Here is an 11,300-nt window from a genome sequence, read left to right on the forward strand (position 1 = left end):
AGATGCTGGAGAGATAAGGACATTAACGGAAAGGGCGCAACTCAAATAAACGCCCAAACAAACACACTCTTTTCTGTCTAAAAGAGTAACGTCTGGGATGCAGACGGAGTGTCACGTCTCTCTCTCACAAATACTGGACACTGAAAGGACTCTACAGCATTTGACATTCACTGGAGAGCTTCTGAAATACTGCAGCATCGGCCCTGAAGGATGCAAACCTCAACCGAGTGTGAGAGAACATCTGACATCCACTGGTGCTCTTGATAACATAGACGAGCTCTCTAATGTGAGCCCTCAGACAGATGCTGTAGAAGTTCAAACTTCACCTGAAGCTACAGTGGAGATTCTCAGAGGAGCTGCATCATTTGAAAAACCACTGCATAAAAAGTGCGCTGCACGTTCTTGAAGGTCCTGTGAATGGATCATCTTCGTTTTGAAGTACATGAAGACATATGGTTTTTCATTTTTGGAAATCTTGCTACAGCAAAACGGTGAAGGAGTTGCATGTTCTTCAGCACGTTCATGACGCAACTATGAATGGACGCTGATCATTTTTAATGCGGTAAACCATTTCTGTTAAACTCTGAAGTATATTCAGATTGGATATTTGCTCATTGGGTTTATTTGGAGAAGAGAAAGAACAAGGTTTACCACGCAAGCATCTTTTTGCACATGCATTTACTTTCCTCAAGTGCTTCAAGAGTAAATCACCAGGAATATCCAATGAAAGAAGCCGAATCGTCTCGTCTCGACACCTCCTGGTCCTCCCTCGTAAAACACGCCCCTCTGCTCCGCCTCAACGCCCTGGACTTCTCCGACCTATGGGATGACGAGGATCTTGAGCTGGACAGCACTGATGAAGACTCCTCCCAAACTTCGTCCAATCAGATTGCAGCCACACCCATCCCCCTGCCTCCTCCTCCCCCTTTGGCCCCGCCCCTCTCGGTAGCAAGCGAGTCGTCAGGCTGTCGCACTCTGAGGCTCCACTGGAGCGCGCTGTTGAGTCTGCAGCCTTTGCCGAGAGTGGGCCGCTTTGGGCTTCAGTCGATCTGGGCCGGTCTGGAACCGGTTCAGCTAGACACCAATAGACTGGAATACCTGTTTGAGAGCAAAAGCAGCAACAACAGCGCCCTCTGCAGTCTGATGGGGGCACGACAGGTAGGACTTCAATGTGTAATGCTCTAGTAAACAATCGCTGGACTACATGAACATCGCCGCCCCAATAAAATATTCCTGTTAAATCCTTATGTGTCAGTAAAGATTACCGTAGATCAGAGAATAATTTTGTCTGATAATATTTCAGCAATGATCAGAGCTGTCGCTGGCACCACAATAGTAGCCTATGGAAGTCCAAAAAAAGAACTCATGCTTTGGCAAGTTATAATTATGACTTCAAAAGTCAGGATTATTAGATGAAAAATCGAAACTATGACAAAATCATAATTATGAAATACGAAGTCGAAAAAAAAAGTTGAAATCAAGATTTTAAAAGTCTAAATTATGACATACTACGAGATGAAAAGCTATAGTAAAAAAGTCAAAATTATGACATAGTTGTAATTAGGAGATGCAAAGTCAGAACTATGACTTTAAAAGTCGAAATTTTGACAAAATCATAATTATGAGATAAAAAGTCGAAATTGTATTTATTTTATTTATCCTTTGTTTTAGTCCTATTGAGATATAACATCTCTACTCCCAGGGAGTCCTGGCCAAAATGATGACATGCAAAGTAAATTATGAGATAAAAGTTTGAAATTATGACTTTAGAAGTCAAAATTATGACATATTTGCCTTTTCTCATAATTGTGACATGTCGTAATTTCGACTTTTCATGTCATAGACTTTAACGTCAGAACTGCTGCTTACTGTATGTCATGATTATGCCATTTAAAGTAAACGTTTGGCCTTTACAGCTCATATTTATGACACCTAAATTAATAATTACAGTATTACCAAAACATGATTATTTTCCCATACGTTGCTGAAATGGACTTCCTTAAAATAGTATACTTTATAAAACTGAAAACAAAGAACTCTGACAAATATTAAGGTCTCCAACTTTTTCTCTGTTCATCCCTGCAGCAGAAGCAGCCGCGTGTGTCTGTTTTGGGTGTGAAGCGCAGTAACATCGTCACTATAGCTCTGAGCAGTCTGCTGCCGGTTCACCTGCTTCCTCCTGCCATATACAGCATGGACAACACTGTACTAGACAGAGAAGACATCCAGGTGTGTTCCCTACAGCGCTGTTAAAGTCAACACGAGTACAGAATCTATATATGCATGACTAACACACGTGACAAATTACAGCAACAATGAACGGAAAGCATGAGTGTTCACTGACATTATTGTGGCTCAGAGGTTGCAGATGCTGGTTCCCACTGAAGAGGAGCTGAATCTGATAAAGGAGGCGAAAGCTCAGGCCCCGCGGTCACCTCTGGGCCCCGCAGAGCAGTGTCTCCTGACCCTGGGGAACGTTCCTCATCTGAGCGCCAGGCTGCAGCTCTGGGCCTTCACTCTGGACCACGACACGCTGGAGAGAGTGAGAGAGAGGACTTGCATTTCTTTTGTCATGCAGTGCAAACTCACAGCAATGCTGAAATTGACCTGACACTTTTACAGCAGTTTCCTAGCAACCGTCTAGTAACTAACTTAGAAGCGTTTTGGGGGCCTGAAAATGCAAACATTCGAAAACAGGCTTTAAAGTGCACGTTTTTGAAAACGATACTGTCTCAGCAGTAAACTACAAAAACACAGATTTGCGAAAATTTCAGTCTATCCACCGTTTTCGTACGCCCCATGATGCTTGGCGCAAATTATGGGAGCAACTTCCATTTACACGTGTAAACAATCAGCAAAAGGTTCACTCTATGAACGCAATGATAAGCATTTTCAAGAACTCGGTACAGTGATTGCATTATTTTACTCACTAATTATCAGTCATTAAATGGAAATTTAAAACCCCTTAACTGTCACCCCCCCATTTTTTAAAATAGGCATGCAGGTGCACTATCCAAACTTAAATTGTTGTAATTTATGAACACTTTGGAATACAGACATAAGGTTGGTCTCTTTTTAAAGAAGAAAATCAGCAGATTATTTAAAGTATCAAAAAGTTATGGTAGTTTAAATTTACTGTAAAGAAAATGCACTATATTAATTTTATTTTATATATAATAAATATTTTACATAACAGGTTTTACTCTAAAATTGGTATAAAATTAAAGCCTTATGTCTAAATAAGTTATGTTCCAAATTTGAAGTTGATATGAAAAAAATTGAGGTTCCTGTGAGATTTTATTTAGGGCGTTATACCACAAACAGCCACCGGGTGCCATCCAAACTCCATTAATTTTTTTTATGCATTGTTCTGTCACAAATGTCTAGATTTCTCTGTCAATATTACTTCTATTTTACTTCTAAAAAGTTTTGATTGATGAATCTTGGGCTTCTAAGCTTTCAAATGATATATGATTTATGATGGTTACTAAAAGATTTGACAGAGAAAAAGGACAACAACAAAAAAGAGTGCCAAGCGTCCCACAGGTGGGACGGTGACAGTTAAGGGGTTAAAAGTGTAAAAACATGAACAAATAACTTTTAGCATACCATGAATAACTCCTAAAGATCCTCCTTCAATCCTCGGCAATATTACGGATGTGTTAAACATCATTATAGTAATATGTGTATATTTCAAAACTATTACATTTCACAGCATCTGTGTGAAGACAAACCTAAAAAGAGACATGCATTCCAGGGAATTATTCGTGGTTTATATCGTTTATTAATTCGGGAGAGCAGTACACACAAATGCATAGCATATGTTGTCTTTTTTCATTTACTTACAGCAGAATACAAAGGAAACGTGAAAATAATCAGGAGTAAACCAATGCAGCGGGCTGGAAGAAGCTATTCTATAGATATCGTTGTTATATCACGTCACATTAACATACCAAACGTAACGTTATTCTCCTGAAAATTGAAAATGAAAATTTACAGACCATTCAGTCAACATTACGGATAAGGATTATTTGGAGTGCCATCTTATGATTTGAAATGCTTTGTTGCAGTCTTTTTTAGCAGAACTTCCCCAAACTGGAAGTGCCTTCCATAATATAAAGCACAGTAGGCTCGTTAGGAAAAAGGTGGATAGGAATGCGTAAATGCGCAGGTGAGTAGTGATCTTTACAGCTACTGGCCTGACATGCACTAGGAACAGGGATTGTTTTGACAACATTGTCGTCTGTATGCGAAACCTTTCAAAGATCAGTTTTTAGTACATTGTTGTCATGTGAACATACCCTTAGTCTCAAAGGGTTTGTTTTCTGATACTGTTCCAGGTTGGAAAAAAGAAAATCTTAATATCAAAACAATTCATAATTAACTATCCAAAACACTCTCTTTGCAAAACTATTTTATGTTTATTTATTCAAAGTAAGTTTTACAAGAAAATACTATTTCAGTCTTTTTTTTCAGTGTGGCTAATTGGTAGGAATTGTGACCCTGGAGCACAAAACCAGTCTTAAAGGAACACTCCACTATTTTTGAAAATAGGCCAACTCCCCTAGAGTTAAACAGTTGAGTTTTACCGTTTTCGAATCCATTCAGCCGATCTCCGGGTCTGGCGGTTGAAGATGAGAATGAGAGTATCATTGCGGAATGAGAGTATAGTTCCTAGCCGTATCGGCCTAGAAAATCACAACTTTTCATTTTCCGTCGGTCTTAGTACACGATGTAACTACAGAAGAAACAGATACAAGCTCACTTTATTATTAGACCAATTATTATTATTTATTATTTAGTTTTGATTACTTTATTAGAATTCTAACCTATGGAAATGGTATAATATTGCGTCAAGAGTTTTGAGTGGTAAAAATGCATAATCTTTTTTCTGAGTTAATCCAAGCAGGGTTGGATGATATCCAGTTAATTTGTATCCTGTTTGACCATGTTTCCTTCTATTGTCTTTATCCCTCTTTTCCTGTCTCTGATAAACATTCACACGCTGGCGGCTAGTGTGACTACACACAAGTGCAGCTGAATCTCTCGCAGCTTGAATCGCTTTGCAAAGCATGCTGGGATCAACTCCGACTACTTGAGAAGGATGGGAAGAAATGTGGAGGAAGAAAAGAGGAAGGTGGAGAAGAGGCAACGCTCCATCAGAGGCTTACCAAGTTTCTGAAAGACTGCGGGGAGAGATTGAAGGTGCTACGAGCCGTTCACCGCAGAGTCATCAACAGGTAAAACGAGTTGGTTAACACAAAATGGCAAAACAGGCCATAGCTAATTGTCATTGAAACATTTGCGTTGAACCATGTGCAAATAGTTTTTTTTTTACCCTCATTTAGCCAAATCTTAACAAAATTAAGTCTACAAAACTAACTTAAAGCATTAAAGTAAATTTTAGATCAATACAATTTTAATGGTCATGAAATATTAAATCAAGTTTGTCAAAATTCTTGATTGGTATAGTTATTTTGTGACCCTGGACCACAAAACCAGTCATAAGGGTCAATTTTTCAAAATTGAGATTTATACATCTCAATACATTTATGAAAGCCGGAAAAATAAGCTTTCCATTGATGTATGGTTTGTTAGGATAGGACAATATTTGGCTGAGAGACAACTATTTGAAAATCTGGAATCTGAGGGAGCAAAAAAATCGAAATATTGAGAAAATCATCTTTAAAGTTGTTCAAATGAAGCTCTTAGCAATGCATATTACTAATCAAACATTAAGTTTTGATATATTTACAGTAGGAAAATACAATGTATTGTTGGCTATTGCTACAAATATACCCCAGCGACTTAACACTGCTTTTGTGCTCCAGGGTCACAGTTATTTAATACTATTTCATCTTACCACACTTGCAGTTACCAATAAGTGTAATACTTAATATATAAAATGTCATGAAATGTCCAAGACATCGCAGTGCTCAATTTGTTTTATTTTCCCTTGCATTTAGATTCCACTCGTTCCTGCTCTTCCTCGGTTATTCGCGTACCATGGTGAAAGAAACGAGTGCAGAGGTGTTTTGTAAGACTGTCAGTGACTTCGCTCTGGAGTACAGAGCCACTCGCAGTGCTATCCTTCAACAGAGGGAGAGAGAGAAGGAGAAGCACAGTCAAAACACACCTAAACTCAAAACCAGACTCCAACAAAGCCCATCTGATGTAAGCAACAGGCACTTTTCACAAATAATGGCCTGAAACACTTTTTTGTAAACAGATATTTAGCTACCTCCTAGGTTAATTTATGTATACTTAAAAGTTATACAGGTGCATCTCAATAAATTAGAATGTTGTGGAAAAGTTCATTTATTTCAGTAATTCAACTCAAATTGTGAAACTCGTGTATTAAATAAATTCAGTGCACACAGACTGAAGTAGTTTGTTTCTTTGGTTCTTTTAATTGTGATGATTTTGGCTCACATTTAACAAAAACCCACCAAATTAAAAGAACCAAAGACTTAAACTACTTCAGTCTGTGTGCATTGAATTTATTTAATACACGAGTTTCACAATTTGAGTTGAATTACTGAAATAAATGAACTTTTCCACGACATTCTAATTTATTGAGATGCACCTGTATATTAACATTATGTATATTTGGTCACACTTTCTTTTAAAGGTACAATATTTAAGTTTTCGCCACTAGAGGGCACATATTCAAAACAAACAAAGAAACAAAGGCGTAGCTTGTTGTGGCTCAGTGTGGAATCATGGGAGTTGTGGTCTTCATCCCCACAGCCGATGCAATCTGATGGGACTCGGGCAGAAATCATGTTCATGGATGAGCTAATGTATTAAAGATTTATTAACATCATAGTATGAAGCAGAGTGAGGCGGAAAGCCATCGTAGCGAAACGAGGCTGCTGAAGCAATTGCTTAAGAGAGACGAGAGTGACACACGGCTCGAAAGCAGTGGAGCTTTTATTATGCCTCAGTCGAGCGCTTCCGCTCCTTCCGGTCGTGCGTATGTGGGGTAAAGCAGCGCTGTTTTATCATACTAGATCATACTTTGAAAGTTCTGTTATTATGCTACTCTGTGCGGTCGTCACCTGTCTAATAAAACGCACAACATATTAAAGCGTCTTTGGTGTTTCCATGTTTTCTACAAAACAAAACGGAAATCGAGGGGTTATGACGTCATTGGCAGGCGACACAATGACACTATGGACACGGTCCGTGTCACTAGCTAAAATTGCTTATTTCTCTGGATTTAAACATTCTTCGAAACATTTGGGATAATGTAAGCACACAAGTCAGCAAAATATATAACACTGTTCTAGTGGTTTTTGGATATTTTAATAAAAATTTTTTTTTTTTTTACATATTGCACCTTTAATGTCCAATTCTCACTATTAACAAAATTAATCATGAGTTTCGCCTCAATAAACTCCCAATTTGCTGCTTATTAATAGTTAGTAAGGTAGTTGTTAAGTTTAGGCATTGGGTCTTTAAATAATACTTTATTATATTAAATATTAAATGTTATACATTATATATTAAATGTACAAGTTGTCAACTGAAAAGTGTTTATATTTTGGAGAAAGAGAAAAGAGAACCAAATATACCATTTACAGCAAATTTTCACCAAATTTGTCCATTTTAATTAGGAAGCTACACATAATGATGGATTACTTTCTGTCACCGCAGGAGAATCAGGAGCAGGTGAAACTTGAAGAGGTTTTGAAGACTCCTGAATCGTCGTCATCGTCGTCTTTCCACTTTGACTTCACTCTTCCACGCCAACGCAGCAAGACGAGTGACAAGAAAGGTAGCCTCTTCTAAATGTTACTACATTCTTTAGTTGCATTCAAATAAAAATGGAAAATATTCAGATATTAATGATTGATTTGTTGCAGGTTGTCACTCCCGAAAGCTGAAGTGGTGATCTCCAATCCTTATTTCCTCTAAAAGTGTAGCTCATTGACGTATTAGCTTGTTAACTTTGATTATTTCAAAACTTGAAATAGCATCTTTTTTTTTTTGGGTCAATTCTTTTGCATTGTTGGTAAGTTAGCAACTGTCACAAATAGTCGTAAATTTTAAGTTTTGAGTCAAAAGCAGTGATTTTGCATGCTGAATTGTTGCTGTTCATGAATTGTTTTGTTTTATTATTGTTTTAATACTGAACGTTTGCTGAAAAAAAACCATTTAAGTTTCCATTGTGACAACTTACCCCATATATCGTGAGAACATCACAATGCATGACTTGCTTACTTTGTGTTTTACATTACATTAACGGTACCATTGTATAAAGTACAATAAACTGTTGGCAGTTTATCATTCTTCTTGCCATAATTTCCTGTAGTGAGTCAGAATTTCAAATAAATTATGTTCATCAATAATATTGTGATTAGCAATTATCATTCAATGGCTTTGTTTTAAGTAGATGTTTAGTAACTTTCACAGTTTTTTTTTTTTTTTACAACAAGCATGGTGGTTTACAAAAAGAGTTCAATATCAAAACACCATAGCTAATTACAACAGTTATATGAAACTTATAAATTAATATTTCCTACAGTGTTTTTAAAATATTTCTACAACTTAGCAAAATTTGTTTATCTTTAATGGCAATTTACCACGTTTTAATGTAGTAACATAACTATTTTTGCTATACAATGTTTTGTAAAGACCTTTACTTCGGATTTAACTACTTGATAACTGTATAAACTGGACGAACAGCTTTTATAAAGCCATTTGTACTCTGAGGGGGGATGCTGCTAACCAAATATTAAATCCACCAATCAAACGAGGTCTTTATTCAAAAAAGAATGACGTACAAGAGAATGACGCGTAAATCCACCAATCAATGCCATGCTGTTCTCCAGCGCGCTGAGATGTAGCCAATGAGATTCGAGGATATAAATTTGTTTACCTTTAATGGCAATTTACCACGTTTTAATGTAGTAAAATAACTATTTTTGCTATACAATGTTTTGTAAAGACCTTTACTTCGGATTTAACGACTTGATAACTGTATAAACTGGACGAACAGCTTTTATAAAGCCATTTGTACTCTGAGGGGGGATGCTGCTAACCAAATATTAAATCCACCAATCAAACGAGGTCTTTATTCAAAAAAGAATGACGTACAAGAGAATGACGCGTAAATCCACCAATCAATGCCATGCTGTTCTCCAGCGCGCTGAGATGTAGCCAATGAGATTCGAGGATATATAGAGCGGGGCGGGGCTTGTTTCCAGTGCGCATTTGCGCGACGCCATTTCGTGCATTCGTCAGTTGGTCGGTGTCTACTGAACGAGCTGGTACGGACTGTATCCACAAAACAGTACAGCACCGAATTTTAATCATTTTTAGTCTTAAACTCCCGGTGAGTATTTTGATTCGAGAGATTTTTTCACTTTTTGTTTTTATTCTTGACTGACTTTGGAGATTTTTTTGTTTTTTATTTTTAATGCATTTTTCTGGTCATTTTCTGCTTGGCTTTGGTGGCGTACATTTTGTGATGGTAGAGCAGTGAAAACCATATATGCTTTGAGAGGACCGCACGATTTTTATTTTATTTTTCAAAGTAGGAGTTATTTTTCACCCCATTTTTGCAGGACTACTGCTAGAGCAGTTGGTTTGTTTGATTTTTGAAGGTAATTTGGAGGAAATGTCTCATATGGACCGGTGGTTGTGTTTTCAAGATGGGGTCGTTTTTCCCTCCATGTTCAGGATTCAGAATATAAATGCGTTTTATGTCCATTTTTAACGTGACAGACTGTTTTTCCCAACACGAGTAGACTGTTTTTATTCGGCTGTAGACATTTGGACTGAGCTTGTCCTTTTTAATACGATTATTTGGGCGGTATTTTTGCTCGTGTTTTTGAGGGGCGTTGAGTTTCAGTCGGAATGTGTCGATTGATTTTTCAGGCGACGTTTTTGCAGGTTTTGAATAGTCTCGGCACTTTTAATGGACTGAGAAAACACGTTTTCTGTCTCATGCAATAATTTATATCAATGCATGGACCATTTAACACGTTTTACATTTGCACGTAGGTCTGTGCAGAATCATGTAAACGGTAATCTTTCCATTAAAAGTACATCAAGAATGCTGAATTGAGCTGGTTGCATTAATATTACATACATGTTTGAAGAAGGCCCAGTGGGTCGAATACACTATTACTGCCTTTGGTCAAGTGCCCCCATGCTGTATGTGTTCTAAATAATATCATATTTGTATGTAATCCAGAAGTTCAGCCCATGCAACTCTTCTAGTTGTCTTGTAGAATGTCTCGAAGAAATGAAAATGATATTTATGCCCCCTCCTCCCCAACACAGACTGATAATGTGTCTTGAATAGTTTTTTTTCCAATGCAATTTCACATTAGAAAGTGGTTTAATTTAGCTTTGTCTTCTTTCTGTGCTTGATGTAGAAAATGCAAGTGTTTCTTATTTTGTCTTCAGTAAATGGGTATCTTGTATGTGAAATGCACCAAATCATGTTCCCCTCACAGTTCCCCACTAGGCACACATCAGGATCATATCCCAACTATAGTAAATTAAGCAATTAAGACCAATTTCGTTTTTAGCTGTAATATATGTGTAGATCATGGGTTCCCAAACATAATAATCGTACATGTGCCTATATATTGGGTATGGATAACCAACCTATCCACCACTTTCACTTTAATGTTTAATCGTACTTTTTTTTTTTCTTTACCAAAAAAAACCATTATTTGATTATAGAATGCAAGGGGGGAAATATATAAATGATTGTGTACATATTGTAATTGACTTTTACACCACAAGCAAGTGTGTGAAGTAAGACTGGACCCATTTTAATCTACAAAGCAGCAAAATGCAACATCACTACAGCTGTAGTATGAACCGTGTTTAATGACATGGGTGTGATCCAGTGTTGTTGCATTGCAATGCCTTTTTTTGTGTGTGTGTGAATTTGATTTGTCGCAAAATATGCAGCCCACACTTCGGGAAACCCTGGTCTAGACTGAACCCCACATGCTGATGTTAAAGGGTTAGTTCACCCAAAAATGAAAATTCTGTCATTAATTATTCCGTGCGGCTGACACAGAACAACATACGCTGTTTGCGTTCAGTGGATACTCTCCAAAATGGCGCCAGGGTGACGCGGAGGAGACGAATTGTTGAATAAAGTCGATATTTTTTTTTCTTTTGTGCACAGTGTTCTCGTAGCTTTGTAAAATTATGGTTGAAACCCTGATGCCACATGAATTATTTTACCGATCTCCTTGCTAAGTTTCTGGACTTTGACCGTGGTAGTATCCTTGCTGTCTATGGGAGGGTCAGAGAGCTCTCAGAATTCA

The 11,300-nt window shown here is 37.4% G+C and overlaps 2 protein-coding genes across 4 annotated transcripts in view; both read left to right on the forward strand.

Moving 5' to 3' along the window:
- Positions 1–723: 723 nt before the first annotated feature.
- LOC107751528 (FH1/FH2 domain-containing protein 3-like) lies at positions 724–7,925 on the forward strand. The gene is made up of 7 exons (XM_016567268.1): positions 724–1,158; positions 2,086–2,229; positions 2,360–2,542; positions 5,017–5,240; positions 5,967–6,174; positions 7,660–7,780; positions 7,869–7,925. Exons 1-7 carry the CDS (start codon positions 724–726, stop codon positions 7,895–7,897), a joined length of 1,344 nt encoding a protein of 447 aa, XP_016422754.1. The 3' UTR covers positions 7,898–7,925.
- A 1,280-nt stretch (positions 7,926–9,205) lies between these two features.
- Positions 9,206–11,300, forward strand: part of LOC107751522 (heterogeneous nuclear ribonucleoprotein C-like) — a 12,183-nt gene continuing 10,088 nt past the window's right edge. For 2 of the 3 annotated variants that reach the window (XM_016567259.1, XM_016567261.1), the window contains exon 1: positions 9,206–9,340. The gene's annotated coding sequence lies outside the window, so the exon portion shown is untranslated. Of the gene's footprint in view, positions 9,341–10,230; positions 10,233–11,300 lie in introns of all 3 variants that reach the window. The other variant, XM_016567260.1, reaches the window with a different exon arrangement.

The sequence above is a fragment of the Sinocyclocheilus rhinocerous genome, unplaced genomic scaffold (genome assembly GCF_001515625.1).
Source record: "Sinocyclocheilus rhinocerous isolate Xijiao unplaced genomic scaffold, SAMN03320098_v1.1 scaffold2696, whole genome shotgun sequence".
Taxonomy (NCBI): Eukaryota; Metazoa; Chordata; class Actinopteri; order Cypriniformes; family Cyprinidae; genus Sinocyclocheilus; species Sinocyclocheilus rhinocerous.

What these genes read in the sequence shown, in the direction of transcription:
- LOC107751528 (XM_016567268.1), top strand. Translation starts at nt 724, where the DNA reads ATGAAAGAAGCCGAATCGTCTCGTCTCGACACCTCCTGGTCCTCCCTC. An exon ending in ACCACGACACGCTGGAGAGA is followed by an intron (nt 2,543 to 5,016) that starts GTGAGAGAGAGG and finishes GCTGGCGGCTAG; the next exon opens with TGTGACTACACACAAGTGCA. An exon ending in TCCAACAAAGCCCATCTGAT is followed by an intron (nt 6,175 to 7,659) that starts GTAAGCAACAGG and finishes CTGTCACCGCAG; the next exon opens with GAGAATCAGGAGCAGGTGAA.